At 45.9% G+C, this 26342-nt stretch overlaps 1 protein-coding gene across 2 annotated transcripts; it reads right to left on the bottom strand.

Annotated features, from left to right (window-relative positions):
* Positions 1–406: 406 nt before the first annotated feature.
* LOC107221575 lies at positions 407–25846 on the bottom strand. Of its 2 annotated transcripts, none has more exons than XM_015660617.2 (12): positions 25348–25846; positions 13309–13563; positions 8885–10418; positions 4985–6660; positions 4224–4438; positions 2810–3074; positions 2323–2694; positions 2119–2226; positions 1887–2039; positions 1675–1791; positions 1385–1486; positions 407–1101 (listed from the first exon to the last, which is right to left on the bottom strand). In XM_015660617.2, exons 2-12 carry the CDS (start codon positions 13444–13446, stop codon positions 973–975), a joined length of 4809 nt encoding a protein of 1602 aa, XP_015516103.2. In that variant the 5' UTR covers positions 13447–13563; positions 25348–25846; the 3' UTR covers positions 407–972. The 2 variants fall into 2 exon arrangements, with proteins under 2 accessions (XP_015516103.2, XP_015516111.2); XM_015660625.2 differs by having other exon boundaries at positions 2323–2691.
* Positions 25847–26342: the final 496 nt, after the last annotated feature.

Below are 26342 nucleotides of genomic sequence, written 5' to 3'. Positions count from 1 at the left end.
GCAAGAATCTCTGTGAGAAAATTTTACATTTCTTCACTATATACAAGTCTTTTTGACTTCTCTGAAATAAAATGATCATTTTCTGCAGAATACCTCTGATCAACATCTTTGCAGTTCTTATTGTGCAAAATGTTGAAATTGTTTCCAATTTACACGGATGTCGATGTTTCCGCAAATCTGCGCATTTCAGTCAATTTACCAAACCTGCAGATAAAAGCCGCAAACTTGTCTTACCCCTAAAGTAAGACAGGCCAACTCGCGTTAGACAGACCTAAGCCTGATCGAATAAAGCGATTTACACTTTTTCACTATTCGTCTTAATTTTTATCTAATAAGACGACGTGGAAACAATCAACCTCTTGAAAACGCTACATGTACGGTACAAGACGATGCAGCCTCAAGATAACATCACGAAAAATGACTTGTTCTCCCTGATTTGCTTGATTCGATAATTTATCGTTTTTTCTTTCTTTTTTTTTTTGGTTCAAATATACACGAGATTCGGTGGTTGATTAATTTTTTCTTCCGCCCACAGTAAAGATTGTTGTAGAACTATTCAGATAATTGATGCCATTTGAATCCCCAAAATATTCACTTAATTCGATGAATAAAATCTACTCATAATCGGATTAAGTCAAATCCACCTGAATTGAGGAGATTTCATCAGAATTAAGTGCATATTTGAATAGTGCTAATACGATATTTATTTGTTGTTAGTAAAAAAAAAAAAAACATGTAGAGTCACACAACCGATGCGTTGATCCTAGGAAATTTTTCTTTCAGTATGAACAGCGAGCAAATTAGGATAATGCCGTTCGCCTAAAATAGGGTTTTTGTATCCTGGGTACATTTAGCAACATTCATATAAGGATCACGGAAAGAAAATCCGAGATTCTGTTTCCGATCCTCGAGGCTTGGCATCCGTATTCTCGTGATAGGTACGACCGGTTACTAAAAGGAAAGGATTCTCGGTCAATTTCGATCGACACCGCATATCATGATGTTCGCCAAGGCACCGCGACGCCGACGCCAGGCGCCCAAGGATTGTGCGTGGGCCTGAAGAGTCCTGCACCATCGTTTTGTTCGCACACCGTCTTCCGCCTGCGAAAAGATGGAAAAATAACGAGGTTCAAGTGGTCAAATATCCGGTTTCCCGTTATAACCGTGGTCGAGAAAATTCATGTCACTTTTTACAAAAATTTTAAACACATGTGACGGCAATTTTCCAATTGGTGTCTTTCGTTTTCACAGGATTCTGAAAGTGATTTTTGTTTGTTTTTGCCGTGAACAACTGTAAATCATTTTAATTTTCCATTCAAGTTTGTACTGTTTCACAAAAAATTGATGGAGTTTTGTAATACTGGGATAACAGTCGATGCCGTACCTTAAATATGAATGTTTCCTTCGACGATAATTCCTGGATCTCAAAGTAATCCTCAAGATCTGCTTCGCAGCAGACGATGCACTTGTCCAGGTAAAGAGGTTCCTGATCAGAAGACAGTAAGCAGTAGCGTAATTTAGCCGCGTTCGAAAATCGATGAGAGCGATTTTCGCCCAATGATCAATTTATAAACAATACGCATTAGAATAATAAAATTGCTGGGGTCTCGCTGAAGTCATAACTGTTTTGAAGATTTTACAAGATATTTTGACGATTTTATAATAATAACCCACCCTCAGCAGAGAATATCGTCCGATTTTTTCCTTAACGAGCAGAAGCGTCGCTTCCTTGATTCCAATCTGCCTTGGGAATAGGGAATCGTCAGTAAGATCGAGGAACTGAGTGTTTGGCTGAAACAACAAATCGTACAATAACGTTGAAATGTTGTTAGATATGTATAATTGTTCGATCATCGTTACAGCTAAAGATCTATTGAAATACTGACTTTTCCATTCGTGACCAGCATCGCGGTTACCGGTACAAGCTTAACGGTCTTTCCCCGTCGCCAATTATTGTCGGTTGGCAGAGCTACCAGAAGTCGACCTTCCAGAGCAAATCTGACCTCTTCGTGAGCCCATTCCAACACCTCGACGGCCATCTGCAGGGTTCGAAGGCGTAAAAATGTATCGTTACGGACTCAGGTTTGGGTAGCTGAGAAAATTTGATATAATTCTCACCTTTCGTAGCTTAATGTTGACCATGTCCTGTTCGCCCATGGAACGCCTTCCGTTTTGAATGATGGAAATCCTGCGCCACAGTTTGGTCGACGTTACGTCTTTGGCCTCCTGTGAAAATGTATTAGTTCATTTTTTCTCTATAATTGAAATTTGAATCGTATCGATCGCTGTAAAATCAAATTATCGTATGATCGATAAACGCACGGCATTCATGTGCTCCAAGTGTAATTCGATGTTGGTCTGGGCCTGTTTCAGTTTATTTCTGGCAGTCTGGATGTCGGGTCGATTCGACGGGGTGGCTTTGAAGAGTCTCGCGAGCAGCAGAGGATACTTTGTGACCCTCTGCACGGGGACCATGAGGAAAGAGTTGAGGTTCATTCTGCGAAGAACGGTGTTCTCCATCTGCGACACCTTGAGGAATATCCTCAGCAGCTCCTTCTCCTTCTCGAGGTTCTGCAGCAGCAAACTGGCGCTTCCCTGTCTCGTGCAGTAGCTCTCGAAGGCGTGAAGCATGCCCTCGGATTCGAGGAATATCTTTCCGACGTCCATGGTGACCAGGTCCTCATCTCCGGACTCCTTATTTAGAAAGCGAAGTTCAAACTCGTGGATGACACAGTACAGGATGGTGCAATTAATTCGGCTGAAAGAATCATCGAAGAAACTCGAAGACCTTTAAACAATCCTTACTCACCTGAACGATCTCAACAGCCTCCCTCAGCTTCTCGGCGAGAGTGACATTGTGCTCAAGGAGTTCCTCGACGTTCAGAAATATCGCGGAAAGCTGGTCCTGGGTGAGAAGACCGGCCCTGAGCATCGGTCTGTAGAACTCTTCGAGTATGATTTGCAGGTCCCTTCCGTACTTTTGCTCCGTCTCGACGATCTCCATAACGATCTCCTTGCGCTCGGACCGCTTTTTTGCGCATTTTCTGCAGACGAACGGAGCGTAGACAACGCCACTGTGCACAAGAACAAGGGAGTGAGTTTACTTCGCAATCGGTATACTTGCATACTCGATTCCTCGATACCCGTTATACGCATGGAGAATCGCGCACCGGATATATGTGTGTAGGTGTGGAAAATTATCGAGCGTGTGCAGTAGACGTGGAAGTGAAAACAATGAACCTTCGTTCGGGACGGCATAACGAAATACCTAACACGTCTGTATCTTTGGACGGCTGTATAGTCTAATATAAATATACGTGAAATTGAATGGGGGATAAAACAATGGTGAACCTTGAAGCTGTTCCAACATTTCTCAATCGTTCAATTTCTCTCTGTCTATCTGTAAGTGATCTATTAAACGGTCTCGAAATTATTATAAACGGTTTCAAATTGATTTCAACGAGTTTCAAATGGTTTCAAAGCATTTTCAAGCGATTTAAAGAGGTATCAAACTGGTTTTAAGCTGTTTCTAAGTGATTTCAAACGAATTCAAGCGATTATAATGAAATATGGTTTGCGATATCAAGGAGTAGACGATCCCTCAGATTTTATGAAACGCCGGCGCATAGTAGACTGACAAAGAGAGCTCACGGTATAAGGCAACTTGATTTAAAAATCGTCCTTGACTCTCTCTTAAATCAAAACAAAGATGCCGGTTTTGCCAAGTATCGCAAAATAGGCATTATTTAACGAGGAAAAAAAATCGGAAAAACTTGTCGTCATTGTACAATATTTCCCAAAAAAGGTTTATTTTTGTAAAATTTTTGTATTGAGCAGTATCCCTGTGAAATGACATTTGAAAACAAGTTGTCAATATATTTTTTCTCTCCAAATAAAGCGCATACAGTGAAATACCGAAACACGGGTTTCTTTATGTTGTCCCAAGAGTGTGTAAAGAAATTTTCGTTAAAATTGGTTTGTCCTACCGTGCAACATCCCATCGTGATCAGTCAAGCTTGTATATAGAAAAAGAACTCTAGTCCATCGGCTCCGGGAGTGCGTAATAAGGTGAACCGGTAAACGCGAGCGTTTAAACGACGTGCAGCAGCATTCCACGGATTGTTTTTTAATTTTATCTACCTACTCTTAATTGAGAATAACCGGTGGCGACATTCCGTTATAGTTAAAATGGGCGATAAAAGTGTCGTGCGTTTCTGCGATACCTGATCGTGACGAGAGGATCAAGCCGCTGTTCGCAGTCTTGGCAGAGTTTCGCATCTCCAGAAACAACCTGCGGCATCACTCCGAGGAGACTTCCTGGGCCTGAAGATCTCCCGCTGCTTCCTCTCCATCTCCGGACTGCCCCGCGGCTGCTGCTCGCTTGGCTGCTTTCGGACCCAACGCCGCTGTCGGTCCGTTCAATGTCGACGGTCCTCATCTGCAGTTGACGAGTAATCATCAGTTCGAGTAATTAATTGATAAGGATTAACGAGTTAGAAGCACGATTTTTCGTCATTTTATAGCGAGATAGTCACGTGCGAGTGTTTTGTTGATGGATAGAAAGTACTAGAATTATAAACAAAAGCTCGGAATAAATATTGACAAAAGATCTTTACAAAGTCACTAAATCAGGTGTTTTTTTTTAATGGTTTATCGTAAGTATAAATATTCGACGATGCTTTACTTGAAAAAAAAAGTGTTGTAGTGAATTTCCGGCTAGTAAAATGAGTCGTGGCAGAGTGATGTTGAACGAATTTGCTAAGTCTGCAATAATTTTGAGGTGATTTGAAACGAAGTATCGACATCCAAGCTTTTGTTTATGTTTCCAGGATTTCCTATTTTAGGACATTCTGAAAATTCCTACGAATACAACGTTGATAAAAAATACTCAAAGTACCTACGGCTGTCCCGTAATAAGATTAACCACGAAGTATAAATTAACCTTTTAATTTTGATGCCAACCGACTATCGGAAATCACCTTACCTTCAAAGTTTCTGGAGAGCTTGAAGTGGCCAATGGTAAATTGCCATCTTCGCTACTGTCGGACACGTTCGATATCTGTGAACTCTTGGAGCTTAGATCATCGAGACTGGTCTCCTTTTGTTCGTATAGCGCGTCCAGCTCCCCCTCAGCGTCCTCTTCCTCCTCGACGAGTCCGGTCCGTTCCTTGGAGTCGATAAGGTAGTTCAAAAGCTCGAATTTGGAGGCGTAATTCTCCTCCGGCGAAGAGGAGGGCTTTTTGGCGAACGGTTCTGACGGATGGTAGATTTTCGAGCTGAGTTCCTCGGCGGTCGGCTTCTTGAAGAAGTCGTCCGGAAAATAGGATCGCAGCAGCTGACCTGAGTTGAACTTCTTGTAGTAACTCGCCTCCTTGTACTCCTCACCGAAGTACATTTGCTCCTTTTGGAAGACCTCGGAGGGCGGCGGGCTCAGCGGAAGCGGCGGTGGCTGGTCATCGGGAATCTCTTCGTAAATCGGCTCCTTGATCACCTCGTACGGATTCTCCTCGATGTACATATTAGCCGCAACGAAATCGACCTCCGAATTCAGGCTCGAGGATCTCGAATAGGTCTGATCGGGCTCGACCGTCGATTCGGAGCTCTCGTAGTCGCCCGACTTGAGCAGCGTCTCCTTCAGTATCTTCAATATCGCCTCGCCGCTCGTCTCGTCGAGAATCTCGCCGTTCCTTCGCGCTTTCTTCAGCGAGTCTTCGAGCAGCTTGGAGACCATCGCCTCCTTGGATAGCGATGGGACCCGCTTCCCTTCGGCCCCATCTTCAGGGACAGACGGTTTTGCCTGGTCCCCGCGTTTCTCCGTGGAATCCCTCTCGCAATCCTCGTCAACATCCGCCCTGCTCGCGCAGGGTTTGACGATTATGTTAGAGCTATAATTATCCAGTATGACTAGCGTCCTGTTCTCTGAGGAGCTTTGGATCTTGGGCGAAACGTCGGTGTTAACCGATATCACAGTCGGGTTGCAGACGCTGTCCTCGCCACCCACGCTTATGGTCACCTTGTTGTTCGAGCTTGTTTCTCCGCTCGAATTTTGGTCCCCGTTTATCATTATCGACGTTCTTCTACCACCGCGACTCGGTGCTTCGGAACCAATTTGCAGTCTGTGGACCAGCGGGGACTGAAGTGGGCTTACGGTTATCTTGAAGACATTTTCCGACCTGCTCGAGGTTACCCCGACCTTCGAGTTAAAGGACGCCTTTATGTCTGCCGCGATTGACGGCTTCGGCGGTTTGAAGTCGGTAGTACCAGGATCACTGCTTCGGTTCTGGGGCAGAGTTTTGTGCTTAGACGGCGGCGGGGACCAGCTGGTGGGCCTCATCCTCTGGAACCCCTCCCAATTCGATCTTGGCGGTAGTTCCGGTTCCGCGTCCCGATGTGTCGGTAAATTTTCCGGCAAATTCGGCTCCGTCTCGTCTTCCGCTTCCTCAACCGGAAGTGGGACCAGGGTGCGAGTGGGATCCGATTCATCAACGAGCTGGGGTGGCGAGTCCTGGGAACCGGCGGTTTCGGCATCTCTCTGGATCCGCCTGCGGATGCTCAGCCTCATCGTGTCCGAGAACTGGACGTTCTCCACCATTCCCGGTTTCGTTGGGGTGCGCTCACTTTGACTGCGCTGAAGCGCTGGTCTCCGGGTCGCTGTTGTGTCTGGAACATGGTAAAGTTTCATCACATCATGCTTGAAATAAGAGCGTTGAATATCGAAATCAGTGTCAGGTAAGTGGCAGTGACAAAATTGACAAAAATTAATCGGTTTGAACTACTGCAGAACACTTTTTGTTACTGCGCTCAACATTCTTGTCAGCATCGTCAGATCACACCACCAGAATGTCTATAATGTATCAAAGTAAATACACTTCTGTCACTTATCGTGTAAACGCACAACGATCTGAGGACATTTGAGGGGCTTATATAATACAACGTTTGAACTGTAAGAGCACTCAATAACCGAAAAAAAGAAACACAGCCAATCAAACCAATAAATATTGGTGAGGTTCAGTGACTGAACAGAGAACAGTGGTGTAAACCATATTAAACCAGTATAATAATGTAGTTCAGTTATTAAAGCCTCCAGGTAAACTATATATATATATAAAATATTTAACTCCTTGATCACAGGCACATAAGACGACTACCGCGACGGTTCTGCACAAAGTCACGAAGGAAATCCGATAAAATCATAGCTTTTTTAATATTTATTAACGTGTGTGCCATCTGCAAGTACACCAGTGGACAAGTTCTGCTGAATAACACAGTCTCCAGGTTGATCACACTAGTATGAATCGCGAATATTTTTTACCATTTACACTTAGCATGTTATACGCAATTCGTCACAAAACTCAAAGAATAACTGAGAAAGAGTAAATGTGTGAGAGAGGGAGAGAGAGAGAGAGAGCCAGATTTTGACGGACGGTGGTCACTGCTTAAAACGCCGTCTGTAATCTATGATGCCTAAGGTGAGCGCAATTTTCCCCGCTGAATTAAACCAACTGGTTTTTTTTTAACTCTAGGTGAAAAAACCCGATGAAATTTTTGACTTGAGACATGTATCCTACATCTTGTAAAATGAAAATACACTTTCATATCAGCTCTTACTGCTCATGTTTTGATAAAATGTATATAATGTGTACAACCGTTATACTGATAAGTGCGATTTGGTTCTCACTGCGTAAAATGGTTTAAAAAAACTAGTATATGGTTTATCGAATGATCAATTTTAGTTTGCTTATTTTCGACGTTCGAGTACTAGAATTAAGGTATTTATGAAAGCCAAACAACAATTGCGTCAGAAATGAGAAAGATAACCCCCCACCACAAATCAATGGTCACTAGGTTCATTTAAAAAAAAATCCAGTTTATAATTTTTCCGCCTCATAATCATATTCCAGTCGAGTCATTCGCGTTTGGTGTGACTCATGGATACTCCGATGACCCTTTCCACTCGCAAGATTTACCGTCTCTCGAGGTCTTTGTCCCTGCAACAACATCAGTCTGACTGCCTGCCTTCTCTTTCCAAGATCAAGACCCGTTTCAGAGATTGACGCGTAATCTCGCATATGCTTGCATAGCATGATCTGAACGTGGTGTGAAGATCTATAAAATCAGTTCACTCGAGATTCTTCGTACGGATCGCTCGCCAATGTTTAAATTTAAGCTCGACTAAAGGCGGTTGGATTTGGTCATTCGGAATAATGGATTGGCAATGGTTGAATAAATTACACAATTTTGAATCCTTGAACTTTTCGAAAAATGGTAATTACGGAATTATATAGTCGGAAGGTATGCAATACGATGAACAGCTCTGCCAAGGATGGTGGCATGTTGTAGCGGTGACTTTAGTAATCCTAGATATATGATGAGAACTGGTTGGCATATTGAGTTTTTCGTTTTTTAAATACTCTACTATAAGGTACACAAGTTGAGTTACCGGTTATCAGGCCAATCGAGCCTGCTCAAAATGACCGTCTCTATTTTATGTACTAACAGACCTTGAAAGCTGTCAGCTTACCAACTCTTCAACTTTAAATCTGTGAACCATCACCGTAACTGATTGATTTTGTTTGAAAATCAAACTCGTATAACTGGTTCGTCGAAACGGAATCTCCGTCCATGAAGAGATTTCTGGTTAACCAAGCTCACGGTTGATACACGTATTCCCAGAAACTGTTACACCGACTTGCGCAGCAACACTTAAATTACGGAATGTGCTCATGATATAGAAGTGCGATAATGCATCAGCAGATAACCAGCAAAGCAGAAGAAAGCACAGTCCGCCTTCTGGATTGCGTAACGAAAAATCGACTTACTTCTCAACTCTCGATCCTGCAAGAATGTATAAAGCCAAAAATAGAATGAACTATGAGTTGCTCACCGTTCGTCTCTGTCGTCTCGGTCGTCTCGACATGCCGCTCCTCTTCGTCGTTCTCCGTCGGCTGCTCCTTCAGTTCTTCGATTTCAATTTCGAGCTCCGTTTCGTCTTCCGGTCGAACCTTCCCACTTCCAGTTTTCGGCTCGTTCATCGATGCCGCAACGCTTTCGCAAACCGGAAGCGGCGGCGTGGCTGGTCTAGCCACGGTTTCCGTGCGCGCGATGCTTTTCGGTATCCCGGATATCCTAGGCGGTGTCGCCGATTTCCTGGCCGAGCTGACTTTGTCCGTGGACTTGGGGTCCCTGATGTTCGGGATGGTGATGAACTTCGGCCTCTTCTCGACCTTCTCCTCGGGCACGATGTTCTCTTCGATATCGTCTTCCGGTTCCTCGGAGTGCTTGCCAAACTCAAGTTTCGCCGGCGCAAAGACGACGTTGTTAACACTGAAGAGCACGCTCTTCTTCTTCGCACCCGGTGGCCTGCCGGCCCTGAGTCTTTTGAGTATGCCCTTAACGGGTGCCGCCTTGGCCTCGGCGGTCCTCGTCTTCCTGGGCGGCCGCTTCGGCGAGACCTTAGGGATAGGGATCCCAGTGGTCGGGGTTACAGAGTGGTCCCCAACCTGCTCATCTTCGTCCGAGGGTTCCCGGGGCTCGTTGAATACCCTGATTCGTTGCCCACCGATAGCGGCGACGGAGCATCGCGCTGGGATGCGTTCTATGGACTTGACCTTGGAGGGGTCGAAGAGGGTGGGCAGGGGCTCGTCGAGCTCGAGGGCGTTGTCCGATAGGTCATCGCTGAACTCGTCCTCGTCGCGGGTGGCCTGCTTCTTTACGAGCAGATAGGGGTTCACGTCACACTCGAGGATGCTGCGCCGAGAATCGGCGTCGCGGGCGCCCCCCTCGTCCTGGAGCCACTGCTCTTCCCGCTTCCTCCACCCCTTCCGCTGGAGGAAGCCCGAATCGTTTCCCTCCGAGTTGAACCAGTGATCCTGTTCCTTCGCCGACCACGCGACGCTCTGGCTTCGGCCACCGTCCCGGGGCCCCTGGCGGTGGGGACTTATGCTGCGGGCCCTGGTGCGCGGTTCCACCAATCGCGAGCGGCGCACCAGATCGTAGGGGTCGTCCAAAGCCGGGCGCAAAACTCCGGCCAAACTTGGCCGCAGCCGCGATGCGGCCGAGGGGGCGCGGCATGTACCCCCCAGCGGGAGACCGGCGACCCGGTGCCCCCCGCACTTCTTGCAGTTGCCCAGCCGCCGCGTTGTTCCGCTAAGGAACTCCGGGCACGAGCAGACCACCAGAATTGGACGGCCCCCAAACCCCGAGCCCCCCAAACGGGGGTCCGAAACCATCTGCCGACTCCCTCGAACCGTTCCGTACAGCCACGGATCGCCGTACCGCATTTGACGCGACAGCGCGCTTCCCCCGCTTATCGTTCCCCAGCCCTGCTTCGGACCCTCCTCGGACTGCATCTGGCTCTGCCGGGAGAGACCCAGTCGGACGCTCCATGACTTCTTGCCCTTGCTCAGGGTGTCATAGTTCTGTAACATTCGAAGGATTAGAATTGAAGGGGGACGAGGGGGTGGTGAGCAATATGGCGACGAGAACTGGGCTGTCAGGGGATCGCTTTGTATCAGTTATGCGAATAAGGAAGATGCGGGGAATTGGGTACAAGGTGTGATGGTTTAGTTCTTGCACATGGAATCAATGTATTACAAAAAGTGTGACGAGAGAGCCATTTTAAAATTAAATATGCCCCGATTGGAACGATGCATTTCTGGCCGTCGGATGCCACGGTGTCACATTTTTACTCTCGAAAGCGTAGTTGTGTATAAGTGAAGGAATCCGATACTTCATCAAAGAATTTACCGATATTAAAGATCGTTGTAATCACTTTGATCGTTATTCCTTGGTTATACTAATTGTTATGTAGCGAGGTGGTTACAATGTCGTGAGGTTGAATGCACATATTTTGCAGCTCGGTATTCGACATCCGCGTCTAGGAGTTAAGAAAATTAGTCTGTTTTCAGGTATCGACTGACGCAAGCGACTACAGCTTATGTCGTTAATACACTTTGTCGTTCTTTGTGTATTATGGCAAAAAAATTCCTCCGATATTGTGCAATCTATATAGAAATATAAGATGTTTGATCGCCGCTTAAGGTCGCTTAAGCGTGTCGCGAATTTCAAGATTTTTTCGATGAGTTTTACTTCCTAAATTTGTAGTTCTCACAAGCACACAACAAGGGGCGATAAAAATTGATCAAGGATTTTCCATTCATAGATAACTTATATCTGCAATTATGAGTCGCAAATAGAAACTCGAAGAACTCTGATCAAGGATTTTGAGTTTGATGGAATTCGAAGATCGCAATCTGCATGCAACTCGCATTTGGACCGTTGTCGAATAATCATTTAATAGTAATTTCTTTCCCGGAATTCGGACGGTTTCATTGCTTATTTATGTTTCTCTCAACAACGGCAAAAGCAAAAAGTAAAGAAATAGTGGAAGATAATGCGCCGATTTCACCGCAGGATCGGCGATCAAACTTGAATGTAAATTCTGGCTGGGCGATGGCTCGGTCAACCGGCGATCACCACTTTCCCTGTTCAGTAGTCGAGACTCGAGCATGGTCGGCCATCTTTGGAAAATACAATAACCGGGCTAACCGAGAACCGAATTATAGTCCGTGCAAATGATTTTACGGAAGAAAGTTCGATCGCCTTGCCACACTTGTCAAACATTCGGGTCTTTCTCTATGCCAACGAGAATCGCGATCTAGCGTATGATCGATTAGGTAACACCGCAACATGCTGCGGATTACAGGAAAAGCGTTAAGACACGAAGAGTTTCATGCGTGACGCGATTCGCATTTGCGTTTGCACACATACGCGGGCTGAATTATACAGCTTGCACAGTTCCGTTTTTGCATAGAAAAGTTTGCCAACGTCGTTCTATGAACCAAAAACGTTGCGCGGCTGTGCGGCGAGGGCGAAAAATCGGGAATCTGAGCGCCGATCTGCGCTATCTTCAACCTAACATACATGTGTTGGGATTTGTAGTTTCGTTACGGGTTTCCAAACCGGAAAAGGTAGTGCCATGACACAGTTATCATACAATAAGTGTATTCGCATATAATGGTTGCAAAATGAGCAGCGATTAGTTCGAGCTGTCAAAAGCAGGCGAGGAGGATCTCGACGTTGCGAAAAAGCGGTGAACGAAGATAATCGAGGCTTCTTCTTCGTCTTCTTCTTCTTCTTTATCCTCTTTCTCCGTGCAATCATAATCTCTGAACACCATCAAGCCGTTGGCACCAGGCCTTGTCGAGCAGGGAAAGTTGCCGCTGATCCTAGCGAAGATGTTGAGTCACGGCCGCTACGCCCGCCGCTGTTATTCCACTATAGCATCAGCACCTGACTCGATGTTACGAATTGATATGGCAAGAAGAAGGAGAAGAAGAGCGCGAGAGAGTAGAAAAAAGTAAGAGTACAGGTTTAGAAAAAAAGAACCGTCGAAAAATAAAAACTTCCAACTTTGGCGAACGGTGATATTTACTTACAAGCTCCGTTTGACGCTCGCGCGAAGCGAATATCATACCGTACAATACGACTTGATTTGACTTGAGAAGCTGGTTTTAGGAATGACGTCAGAAATGAAAGAGAGGAAATTTTTAGCGCCGAATTGGTCCGCGTCTCTTTCGCTGTCTTTTATTTCCCCTCTCTGTCGCGCGTTCTTCTCCTCGTGCACACACTTGTCTCAGAGGCACAAAGAGCGTGATCCGGTCTTTCCAAGTCCGTGAATATCCAGGTCTCGTACTGGCATCACGAGGCATAAATTATTATTTGCCAACCCGTGCTAGACGTAACGCAACCCGTTCCAGCTATATCTATACAGTATGTATCATACATACAGGATGGAAGACGCGCGTTATAAAACCGCCTGCAACGTTGGCGTGTTTAATTTTCGTTGGCTGATACCCACACCAACCATGCGCACAAGTTCACCAGATGCAACCATCCGAGTTGATTTTCACGTCCTATCCTATTCGGGTATTTGGAAACACGGCTCAGAGTTGGACAACCTCGAGTCGCGCTCTTCGCGTCCAGCGGATAACACGGAATAGCTGATGGGCAGGAAGAGATACGCGCGTCTTTCTCAGTCACCGAAGAGAGAAAGAGAGCGCTGTAGGAATGGGACGAAGAGAAGACGATTCGAGCGGGATTGCGCAAGGCGAAGTGCACTCGCCGTGACCCTGCAGCTCGCACTGCTGCAACGGAATATGAGTTTCTAACGATTCGTGCATAAGGCACCACGTAACGCGTCGATCGCTGCAGCTTCATTACCGCACGAAGAAGGTTGGACTGTGACCATGCGGATGGTTCTGCGTTAAGCTATGAGTAAAAGGGGTCGTCTTTTGGTACGGAACTCACCTTTCCAGGGGTCGGCGAAGCCGTCGGCGAAGGGGATCCGGTGCCGGTTCCCGACTGGAGGTGGTACCTCTTCGGGGTGAGCATCGCGGAAGGGTTACCTGGACTACCCTGGGTGACCGCCACACTGGCCATCGTCATTTCTGTCCGACGCGTAAGTCGGCTCTCTCTCCTGGAGGTTCAGCAAGGCTTGAGCGTTCCGTAACGCGGAAACGAGCCTCCAGCCCCGGCTACGCATCGTAGTCCCTCGGCTGCAGTCTGGAAAGAAAAAGAAACCCGGGTATCGGTAATTTAGCCTCGCTTCGGCGTTTCGTCCAGGTTTTCGATCCCGCACCATTGGCGGGTGTGGGAGCGTTGCCCAACGCTGTTTTTAACCGGGACATAATAATTACATCATGTGACAATATTCGCTTACGCAATATCTCACCTCTCCTCCGCCTCTCTACCCGCACCTTATATACCTATATCGCTCTTTTTCTATACTCGGCGAGATGCTAGTTGCGCAATACCTTCGCACCGCGAATGATTACCGCGATTCGGTTGGCCGTTCAGACCGAGCCTAGAAAGCTGGAGACTAGACTAGAACTCGCTGGTCTCCGACAGGCACCGGCGAATCCTACAGGTATATTATACGTATCACCCCATACTAGTCTCGACTACACTGCGTGCAGCCGTCGACTTACTTCATACACGCGTGGGTTATACAGCTCGGTAAATCTGTGCTGTAACGTTTAATTATCCCATGGAGTGCCCAAGATGGGGAAGACCTGGAATACGACGACTGCGGCAGTCATGCGATGTTTTCTCATGTTTCATGAATTTCGGTAGTACCATTTTTAGATTCGGCAGGCAGATTCTAAGGACGGTTCGTCGCTGTTGGCAGAGTCAAAAAACGGAGGATCATTTTCCGATTATTTCTGAACAGTTTTTTCTTTGATTTAAAAAACCTAAACACCGAAAGAGAATACGTTAATTTCAGAGGCGAATTGGAACCGTGAAAGCCACCATGTCACAGCCTTTTTCGGTGATTCCTCTGTCAACGTGGAAAACGGAGATGAGGAGTGGGCGTAGTTCACGGCAGCCCCTGTGCCATCATTATCGGTTAGAACGGGTTTGACTTAAGGTTGAAAGAATACGCCACTAGTCTTCGATACGTGCGTCACGTGTGCCTTGTAGATGCGTGTGTTACACGTACAGGTATGTACCTGTATATCGCGTTCCCACTTGAACGCGATACGCTGCGCCCATATTAAGTACCCACCCATACGAGATGTGGCGGTCCTTTGCTCTCAGAAGCAGTACGAGGTACCGTACCGTGGGGTATAACGTCATTCGGTGATACCTACGTCTTGACCCAGAGTTCAACACCGTTTCAGAAAAACTGAGAAGTGCGTTTTCATCGAAGCGACTTCTCGCACCTCTGATTTTACTTACGCAAGATTTTGCATACCATCAAAGGTCGCGAGATGAAATTTTTCACCGACAATTTCTCCGCGCATAGTCCATTAGATAGCAAGTATTCGCGAATCGAGAAATGAATTCTGATAGAGAAATTCAATACTCGTTTCCAACTCATTTGCAATCCAGTATTAACTCTTCGAAACGGTTTGACGAAGTTCGAAATGGCGAAAGGTCGCGAAGATGTTTTCCTGTCTAACATGTCACTTGACCTGCAGGTGTAGTTACGAGTCAAACAGGACAAAGTGAGTAAATAATTTCACGAGACTTTTCTCACTTGGCATTTCGATACAAATAAAAGCCTGGATGTAGTCGGATACACCCAGACTCGTTAGAGAGACTGGAGTGAAAGCAAAATGGAGGGGAATCGAACTGACAATCAGATAGGTACAAACACCGCACAGTGTGATTGCGGTAGTCTCGCGGAATTCGAGTAAATAATGCATGTTGTACACAGTACGTCTACTACGCGAGTTACAGCTACACCTTCCGCCTACCGTACGTTGATTGTTTTAATTATTTGACCACGCGCTATTGGAACGGCGATCAACGCACGTAGCCCACACGATGCCCTGATCACGTATCGCAGTATGTAGCTACAATGTAGTAACGGGCGGAGTAATTAACTGGACGGTTTCAAAGTTCATAACGAGTTTACTCGTTCAGAGGATGATGGTCGTGACGAGTTGCAAGTAATTGCACGCAATTGAGGATGCGTACACCACTATGGATTGATCTGGTGAACGAGTGAACGCTGAACACTCGGGGACGCATTCGTAACATCAACTTTCAACGGAGGGTAAAAAATGAAACTCTGGGGCCCGAGGGCCCGCTTCAGCCTCGGTCTGACCCACTTGACCCACTTCCAACCCACTTCTACCTGGCACCGATCACTTTCATACAGTCGGAGAGGCGAGCTACCAGCTTCGCGATATCTCGAATCGAAACCTAGGTCAGTGAGTATAGTTGTTAATTTCATTTAAAATCGGTAACGAGATATTGTGTGTCCACATTGTACATCCGTGTGTCCCACAACCTTCGTTCTCCGGTCAACATCCGAGCTTCGAATACCAAGTTCATCCGTTTACAGGTCACATCGCTACTATCCGACGATTTATCGCGGACGAATTACACAAAGGTATATCCGCACGGTTGCACTCAGAAGAACATCGAAGACAATTAGAGATGAGGAAGACAATCGAACGCTGATAACCTGGATATCCGTCAGCTTCGAGAAGGAAAAGCTTACTTCCTCCCGTCAAACGTCTCGCCTGACATTACGAACGCGAGAGAGAATTCTTCTCACTACACCCCGTGCCGTTACACCTAATCGCTAATCATTCTCAAGCATCGTCTTAAGATTACAAGATGAGGCTGTCTCACTTGAGCGAGCAGTTTGAAGTGGCAAGAAACGGAGACTCGCAACAGCTCAATAGCAAACAATCTAACGGCAAAGTATTCCGGAGGTGTATATTCTACGTATAATCGATTCCAACGACAACTGGAACCGTCGCGAACCTCCCGGCAGCTGCAGTGGCAGCAGCAGGGGAGAGTAAAAGAGAAATTACAAAAATCGTCGGTGCGTGGCACGTCGAACCGATGACCTCTCGTCACCTGCGGCATAAGGCAGATGGTCTGCGTTTAACGCACTTGCCCGGATGGCACGCGGGGCAAGTTTCGCATCCTCAGAAGGTAACGGTTAGTTTTCTTAGCGTTCTAGGTCTATCTGCACTTCCGCGGCAGGGAGTATAGCGAACTTTGCTGCAGCAGTCCCGCCCACGATGTAGGTAGACTGCTTTCCTCGCCGCATGAAAGTGCACCGGTTGCGCGACAGCGACTCCAAGCATGGGCGAAAAAGGTAGCCGCGATTTTTATCAATTTTCGAAAAAGCGATAGTGTTCATTTGCGCCATTTTACCTACCGTTGTACGAAAATCGCAATGCTTGTGGCTTGACGGCCTCACGTATGCGTGCTAATTATCGCGTGGGCGATGAGGGAAAAAAAGGAGAAACAAAAATAGTGACATAAGTGAATGTCCGTCCGTGTAATCGTATACCGGACTCCAAAGTCCTTCGGTGATGCTTCAAGGCTCTTTGACCAAACCTTGATTTAGTAGTCGGTTAACGGGGTAGTCACGGCATTCGTTTGTCGAATACACAAGCAGTTTTTTCGTGCCAGGAATCGCAGAATGTACTTGAGCCCAGATACATAATCGGCCGATCGGTATATATACAAGGAGAAAAAGTTGGAACGATTTCGAACATGGTGCATTCTGAAGTCAGAAGTTGAATTTACGTATTTCGAAAGACTTTTTTGGCAATGATTAATCGGCTATAGTAGAACAACGACTTAGTGGAAAAAGATGGCACCATGAAAACTCGACACTGTTTTCAGCCCGAGATGGAAAATCCACTCCTGACGGCCTGCAGATGATCGTTCGTCAGCCGAGGCTGCTATCTGCACAAACTGAAGCCGTCGTGACAAAAACTTGAAAATTGCGAACGACCGGTTAGAGTTCTCGGTATCGGGCTTGTGACCTTTGCTGCCAGCGACGTACCAATTGAAAAACCTCGCCCTCCTTCGAGCCGTAAGAATAATCGTGGATGAGACGAGACGCATGATCAGCGCTCGATGAAATATTACGGAATACATCAAGTACTACGGACTTAGCATTGCAGGATTGCTTGGATCATAAGTGCGAGGATCGACTGGAAAGACCGCGCATCGACGATGTGACTACAACGATCGTTGTATGACCGTTTAAAGGTAAAGTGTGAAGTGACGAGGTAAGAATGCGACTCTAGTTTGTAGAAAGGTTGTTCACTTCTGCATTCAACTGCACACATTCGGTCTCTGGATTTTCTACATTCTTCAAAGTTCACGCATGCGCCGTTCCACTCGAAGGCGTTACATCAAAAACATTATTCGTCTAAAGAGTCTGAGCCCACCACCGCAACGTGTAACAATATGAAGGAAAAAAAAATTAAAAATATCCACGTCTTCGTAACATGCATGCATCCGTTATCTCGAAGATGAATGGTGAATTCCTTAGAATGCAGGTACGATCGAGGAGTGAATCGGTAATAAACAGAAAAGGAAAAAAAAGAATATTATTCTTCACGCAAGTGTTCGCCTTATCCCTTTCTCTCGCGTTCCCTTCCCCACCTTCGATCCCTCAACGCTACGGCGACTTCCTTCTTCGCCCGAGTATCCCACCTTTCTGACAGCTTTGCGGCAGGCATTGTTTTCTTTTTTCTTTCTATTTTTCATTATTATACCCACCAGGCTAAACCGAGCCTGCGGTACACTACCGCCGACTATTCATTAGCCTCAGGTTGGAAGAAGAAAGTGTGTTCCTGCAGTAAGCTTGGCGAGTAAACGTAAACGTAAACTTGTAGTCTGCATGACAAGGCGTGTACGATATGCTTGTAACACCGGCGTGTTGGTAATGACTGAGTACCATTGAAATGAGTAAAGATAAGTCACGTTATCGAAAATAGTCTTTAGCTACCAGTAAAACACGCCGATAATGCTAATCAATAGACGAAGACGGGATTTTCTTATCGACGGTCATGGGAAATGACAGACTGTTTTACTCGAGGATGCGACAGTCACTCAACCTGAGTGCTACCGTCTGTTGCTCATGACCATACAAATACCAGCCACGCACAGCGATTCTGCAGCCCGTCATTCGAGTTCATTGAGCCGAGGTCGTCGATCGAGGATGGGAAATAGACGGTAAAAACGTCACACCGTGAATTACCGTTTCGAAGGGTGTTGCCGTACCCCGCTAAAATTGACGGTTTCGACCATGCTCGACTTAAATACCTGTAACAGCAATGCTTACAATTGGTTAAGCGAAGCTGTTGAGTCATTTCTATAGGTGGCATTTCGGTTCAGGCACCAAGTGATTCGCTCGACAGCCAATTCTGCATACACAGCATCTTTGCGCAGGTGTAAAAGCGGCTGACGATGTCTGTTCAGGTATAAGCTGCAGATAACGTACGACTGCCGCATGTGTGTTCGAAAGTTGTTTTGAGTCGAACCGCAGCGAGACAAACGACCACTTTTGGTGCTGCACCTCTTTCCCTGCTTGTCTCATTCTTTTTTCTCTCTTCTCTCCTCCGCTTTCAAGTGTGTTCAAGCGTGTGCTTGTGTACATCTATAGAAGTTCACAGACGACCAATATTTGACGTTCCAGAGTTCACGTGTCGGCAGTCATCGAACCCATGGTGAATACCAGCCGTTAGATGTTCATGGACAGTTGGTTTCCCTCCGCAGGAGAAAACCGTCTCCACGGAATTCGATCTTATTTGTACAACTGAGCATGCTTCACCTTTCAGGGCAGAAGGAGACGTTTCCTCAATACCGTCTCAATGTCAAATGTGTAGATGTTATCCGCGAGGTAGGATACAGCGTTCGCAAGCTTCGACTCTTGATACCGATTTCTCACTCTGGGGATCGCTTCCCGTGACAAAAACACATTTCACGAACCTGACCAGGATAAGACCTGATCGGAACCCTCCGTCGGATCGATTAACGCATTTTTTGGTGGTCGGATAGCGGTGTAATTCGGCGCGTGAGTCACTCGGTGAAACAAATAGTAGACGAATCGAAGCGAAGATACGTTGTGGCAAAGTTGGCGAAGCGTCAAATCGAGGATCGTCAGGAAGGTGTGAGCGGCAGATACCAACAGCAGTGGGTTAGTCATGGGTTCACATCTGAATTCGACTGTTTGCTCTCCTATTGACACACTTAGGAGCGAGTGGCGTAACGAAACAGCGATACCCAACCGCGTGTAGGCGCGACTAGACGCAAGCCGACATCTCGGAGCCAAACCAGCGAGTTGAGACTCGGCGATCGGTTAACGGTCGAGCCGGTCTGCCTTGAATCGCCAACGATCTCCACCCGGTCACCGAACACTGGTTTCGATGATTTGAAAATGGAACGCGACTGAGGTGTCCGAGAATTTCCACCTTTTTCCCAATCTTCCACCCTGAGATCGCTTTCCACGGGTAACTCGAAACCAGGCAACTGGTGACCTTACCGCATGCGTGGCAGCTTAAGATGTGATGAGGCAAGTCGGGCCAGCCGGGTGGCGAGAAGACATCGTTACAGCCGGCTGCCAGATGGATGGAACAAGTCGCTAAGGTGGGCCACCGCGTCACGAGACAAAAGGTTACTGGGTTCTAGGATTGCGTAACGACGTTCGCTCTCGGGCTCCAAAGCCTCTTCTGCCACCACGCGACGTCTTTCACCGAGATCGTTTCGAACCGCTCATTCCGTTGTCGGATTGTCGTCGAAGAATTCGCGTAAGGATGCGCGTCGCGAGGAGATCAGTTTTCCAAATCTCTTTTGGCAAATGTCCGACACCCTTCATCGGTCATAGAAAGCTCCTTCCTTGCTTCAGTTTGAGTATATTCAAGACGGGATAAGGCCCATAAGTGAGACCGCATGTAGCATTATGCCAGCGATTTAAATCAAATTTGTTTTCTTTCATACACTTTCTACGAACCACAATCGCTTCGCGGATATAAGATGAAGATAGAGTGAGTTTGCAGAGGTCGTACGTATAGCATGAAACGCGACGTGGGCGTGGGTGCTTTCTCGATTGTCTTCCAAGTTCACATGCTCTCTGCTGAAGACAGAAGCATTACCGGATAAATATCACGGCCACGTTTATCTCCGACTTGTATACGGTACGGAGTTCGCACAATGGCTCGACACTCTTCACATGCACCCGCACTTTGTAGTTCCTCGGTCAGCGAAAGTCCCCCCTGTACGCAGAAACTCCGTTTGCAGACAGCACATGCTCACGTGCTCGAAATGAACACGGTCCTGCCTGAGGCTAATTGCCTCCGAAACTCACTTTTCCTCCAGCCGGAATATACCTTTTGTTACCCAGGAACCAGCGGAAGAGACACCGCACGCAGTGCCCGTCGAGCAACCGCTGATTGTCAGTGAAATTTTTCTCGGCATCCAAAAATCGCGTGTCTACAGTCAGTCGTCTCAGACGTTTGTTCGGCCTGCACAGCCTGTCCCAAATACCGTATAATGCCTGCTATCACCATCGTCGTAAATTTACCCATGCACACGTGTTCACAAACCGTGAGATTAGCCGATGAACGCTTTCGCCGAAAGCCAACTAATTGAATGTGCCGACTGGATGGAATGGTATACTTTTGGCGATTCAGCCCAGTGGTGCGGATTTCGTTTTGTTTTTTTCTTGTTTTTGTCTTATTATACTTTAATGGAATCAGAATGCGAGTAAATTGCTCCGAAAAAAGAGCAAACGCTTGGATGCGATGAATGATGGATTTTAGCGGTATGAAATTGAACGTCGATAGACTTGCGGAACTCGAGGAAGGATTCGATATGGGCGCGGTCCACACCCTGAACAATTACTAGCAACACCGTGTACGAGATAAGTGTAACAGAAACGGTAAAAACGGTCAGAGATAGAGAAGAAGATAGACAGAGAGAAAGAGAGAGGGTAAAAACGGGTTGGAAACTGCACTCTGGAGTATCCCGTGACCGCATATCGCCGGCTCCTGTTTCTCGAGAGTACACCTACATATCCATATGCATTTATAGGTACATAACATAACACAATATATATATGCATCTTTATCCGAAGGTGGTGTACTTCGACGAGGAAGATCGGCACTCGATACGCTCGTCGTAAAATTCATCGAGGGTTTTGTGGTTATCGCCTCGGTAGATTTTCCAACACTCCTTTTGCGAAGAGACTGGATTCAATGTGAAATTCGAACGGGAATCAGACGGAGATCGTTTCGATTCGCGTCTTCCTAGTAACGAATTGCACGAGTGAACCGATTTCACCTTGTTTAGATCCAAGACTCAGAAATTTGGACCCATTTCGATTCAATAAAGGTAGGCAGAGCAATATGCGAATTTTACTCTGACCTCCACGAAACCACGATGTGTATGCGCAGGTGGTTTTCAACAATAAATTCAACTTCTCTTCAAGAGTCGACCTCGGAATACATCACCTCTGCATTGTAAATTTTTAATGCTGTTTCGTTTTTTACGCAAAAATACTGCAAACCTCAAGTTACAAAGATACACTCAAGGTAAACAAGATTTATAAGTACCCATGTAGGTACTGCGCGTGATCACACTACCCAGCAGAGATTCAAATTTTACATTACTGCATGATCTGTTAAAAAAATAAGTATAAACTCACTGTTGGTGTAATTCACTTGTAAACCAACAAACGGGCGTATAAATGAACTCATTCTCTATCTAAAGTGATGGAAAAAGAATTGACGCATTAAGTAAAACATCACATTGCGGCTAGCGTATCTTTTGTGCGGTAGGCATATTCCACACTGTGAGCGAATCGGTTTTCCCCAAGTTGGCACTGTAAGATGATCTTAAATACTGGCACATGCCACTTATACACTTCAATTACTGCAACAGACTTGCACAATTCAAAGCCACGCGTATGTCGTTATTATATTGTATTTATAATACACGTGTAATATAGAAAAATTCCGGGAACATAGTCCAAGTTTTGATCACAGCCATTAGTGTTTAATTTAAGTATCGGCACGACGATTTGACAAGTTCTTTTTCTTCGAATTTTGTATTCGATTCTTATCGAAGTTATTACTTTTTTTTTCCTCGGTTCGGGAAAGCTGAACCAACACGATAACGATAATAATAGTATATTAATAAAGTATAGCAGGCGTTATAAATGCCGTTCAGAACACGAATGCTGCAGCTTAGCGGATTGGCGGAACACAGTTTGCCTTCAAATCAGCTCTTGTATATATCAACCTCCAGAGAAAGCAGCTCGATTTTATAGGAAACGATTTGCAGCCTCGACAGAGCGCGACTAAACGCTCTAATATCTAATGCCAAACCCGATTCGGCGAGCGTATCACTTATAATACTCCAAAGATATCCGATATGCCGATTTTATCATCGCCCTTGATCTGCGCATGCGGAGGAAAACGCATCTCCTGTCTTGGGATGTTCGTAATCGTTCCAATCTCCGCGGAGCGAATCTTTTTCACAATTTCCGAGTTTCCTCCGGCTTGGAAAGTAGGCTGACCGTTGATGTGGCCGGTGAAGCGGATTTTACATTTTCCGTAGAAAAACGTCGCGGGAAATCCAAGATTTCCGATACCTGCGGTGCCTCCGAAACATGGCGCAGCAAGCGATCGCCGAAGAAACGCAAAACCCTACCGAGTCTTCGAACCGTGGGCTTGTCGCATTGTAATTCTAGGTTTATCAACGCTGTCCTGGATACGAACACCACTTAACCTGCAGCGACAGACGGCGTTGCGCGGCCAGCCATTGGATATAATCGGTTACTCGGCCTATATTCTCAAATTTTATTCACATAAGTTGCGTGCACGAGATGCCGGAACGACCGACTGCGGCGGCTGCAGCCTCGAGGCAAAGACAAAACACCTCGAGAGGAATGAAATATTAATGAAAAACAGTACGAGGATGAGTAAAATCGGCCGGATTAAACCGATCGAACACCGTACCGGCCGTTCCGTTCCGTTCCAGTAAATTTCACTAAGATTATCGTGGCAGATTCGGAGGAATATGAATTGGGATCGAGAACAAGAGATGATCGATTTTTCACCGTAACAATGAATATTATCGTGATAATATTACTATAATGTTCTAGTTCGATACCGCGTGGGATTCGATGTTTTTACTTGCAGTCGAGTTCCGATCGGGGAACGCCGCGGTGGTAGGTTTTATGTTACGCCCGCGGACTGAAACCACTTCCGGTTTCACAACGGCGTGGTCAGAGAGCCGTTTCCCGGAGGATTCTAACCGGCGGGGCTCTCTACCGTAACCTAATCTAATCTATCGCTGGAAGCAATATAATATAGGTATATATGTATATACGTATATATCAAGTCGTAAAACGAATGCAGCTCGCTCAAACGGAAACCTTTTTGTACAGGGAAAGACAATGTTATTACAATTATAACGGATCGAAGTTTGCCATATTTTCCGCCCAAAAAACCGCGGGGAGAAATTTTAGAAGCAAGATAATACAAGCAAGTTACATGTAATTAGATAATTGTAATAATTGTTGTAGTTGTGTATAAGATCTTGTGAAAATTGATGATGGAGAAAAAAAAAAAAAAAAGAAACGAACACGATCATTTTCTTTAAATTTTACCTGCATAACCGTAGAAGATCGGTGCATTTACGCGTGTCGCCGAGTATTCGCGATCCGCGCAAATGACTGGCATTTAAATATCAAATCCCTTGGTCTACTTGGTACCGTAAATGGCTGTAGCTACCCGGCATCTTATTTACACCGGGACATCGAGTATGAGGCGCGGGTATAGAAGAGAGGAGACGATAAATCATTGTACTGTACATCGTCTATAGGTGTATAACCTGAACAATAGGAACAGTTACGATCGAGATGAGATCGGGATAAATTACGAGAAGGTTGATCAATTTGCGGCGGAACAATGACGCGAAAACTTGCGAGTTCGTTATCACGTTATGACGTCACGCGACGAAGCGCGGGAATTTCGAAATTCGGGAAAGAGAACCGTCGTCGTTTTGGCTGCGAGCGTTGTTTAGCATGCGGTGCTCGTTTTGCGGAAGGAAATTAGGCGAGTTGCAAAAGCCGCGGAGCATGTAACAGCGATCCGAGGAGCTGAACTGCTGCTGCTGCCACGGAGAAAAGTTCGCGAATAACAGTAAAAACCGTGCGTACGTATGCGCCGTTCATACTGCGTATAAAGACATAGCCAAAGATCGGTGAATCTTCGTCTCTCCTCTTGAGTCAGACTGACGACACGAGGATATTTGAATGATTTTAGCATCGCAGCGTTAATCGGCCGCGACTTGTACCATCGTCGTCGTCGTGCGACCCCGATTCTTTGTGCTTGCGAAATAAGAAGAAAGGAGGTAAAAAAGTTCGCTTAGCACGGTACGAAATAATGTTGTTGCGGTATACGCACTATATCACGTAACTATAAACCCGCGGTAAAATTATGGGCAGAAATATTATATGAGCGTCGTTTATCGGGCAAAACGAGATGTAATAAATAGCGCAAACTGGAGAAGTCGTTTAGCGGAATAGTATCGAATAAAAAATAAAATGAAAAAAGAAAATAATTAAGAAAAACAGGCACACGAATCTCTCTTGCGTAACACGGCCGTGTCTGTGTATCCGTGTATATAAACTACACGTCTCGAGACGTCGAGCTGACCGTTGTAAGAAAGTTCGTATCATACCTGCCACACTGGACACGCTTATACGTGGAGATCATAAAACCTGTCCAAATACATTCGGAACGAAGGTATTCGTGATCTTTGTATGCTGTATATCTTTGAAATTACATAATTATTATTACGTACGTTTTCACATGGGAATTGAATTCGTCAACGAGAGATTCATTCCATGCATTATTATAACAGTATAAAAAAACCTGTCTTGGTCCGTGCTCCAAAACTATTATACTACATGATCTTTGGCTGCATGTACTCGCACGGTTTCTATTTTTTAATTTACATGAAGTTAGGTCCAATGATTTTCTACAACTGCCTTATACACTAAGGTGGGCTTACTTTGATGCGGTATCCATCCAAGAGCTGGATCTGAGTATCCTGGGACTTCTGCACTTCACTATGTATAATACCTTTTAATATTATACTTCACTAATATATATATATATATGCATATATATTATGCATAAATTTCAATCAGGACGATAATTTAATCTGTGCAACACACTGTTAACAACGACGAACAATTGGGTATAAGAATGACGTGTTCACTGCATCATCGTATCATCCCCGACGGTTCACCATATCGATCCCATTCACTGCGTATCACTGTACAAATACTTCCCAATAAATCAATCAATCGATCGATCGATCGATCGATGAGGCGGTACCTTTTCTCTTCTCTTTCTTTTATCAATTCGATTCGATTCTGTTTTATCCCCCTCTTTTTTACACCAGCACACCGTGACTAGTTTTGTTTTTAGAAACGCGAGAAGAGTGGCGAGCGAGCTCCAACTCGGACGAACGTAGATCGCGAAGTGCGCGAAGAGAGAGGCCTTCTCAGTTGGGCCCGCTTTGGGGGACGGGGAACCAGTCTTACGGCGGTTGCTCGACTACGTTCACTTGTGTCGGTTTGTCCGCACAGCGTTTACCGTATGAACGCACGTTACACACAGACATCGGATCGCTGCATCCATCAGCACAGCCATCTGCATGGTCCACACGGGCTGAGATCGATCCTACGTACCTTATGCCGATCAATCAAACTCGAAGTTCCAATTCCCGCTCCCCATTTTTTCTCCAACACTCGTCTTAACAGAAACCGCAGTCAATAATGAGCTCGTTTCACCGAATCTGCTGGAGACGTAACTACATAATTATATTTTACATAGAGCTTTTGTAAAAGGTGACCAACTTCTTGCAAAATTTTTCGATCGAAGGTCACGTCTCCACTGCTCGATCGCGGTACATCCCATGTTCGAGGGATGGGATAACTAATGGGTGAAAGTGACGGGGCCATGGAGCACTGGACCATGGGCACGATGGGCGAGAAAGTG

This window comes from Neodiprion lecontei, chromosome 4, assembly GCF_021901455.1.
Source record: "Neodiprion lecontei isolate iyNeoLeco1 chromosome 4, iyNeoLeco1.1, whole genome shotgun sequence".
Classification (NCBI taxonomy): Eukaryota; Metazoa; Arthropoda; class Insecta; order Hymenoptera; family Diprionidae; genus Neodiprion; species Neodiprion lecontei.
This window is presented reverse-complemented; position numbering and strand designations above follow the sequence as displayed.

What these genes read in the sequence shown, in the direction of transcription:
- LOC107221575 (XM_015660617.2), bottom strand. Translation starts at nt 13,446, where the DNA reads ATGACGATGGCCAGTGTGGCGGTCACCCAGGGTAGTCCAGGTAACCCT. An exon ending in CGAGACGACAGAGACGAACG is followed by an intron (nt 6,661 to 8,884) that starts GTGAGCAACTCA and finishes ACCATGTTCCAG; the next exon opens with ACACAACAGCGACCCGGAGA. An exon ending in AGGCTGTTGAGATCGTTCAG is followed by an intron (nt 2,695 to 2,809) that starts GTGAGTAAGGAT and finishes TTTCTAAATAAG; the next exon opens with GAGTCCGGAGATGAGGACCT.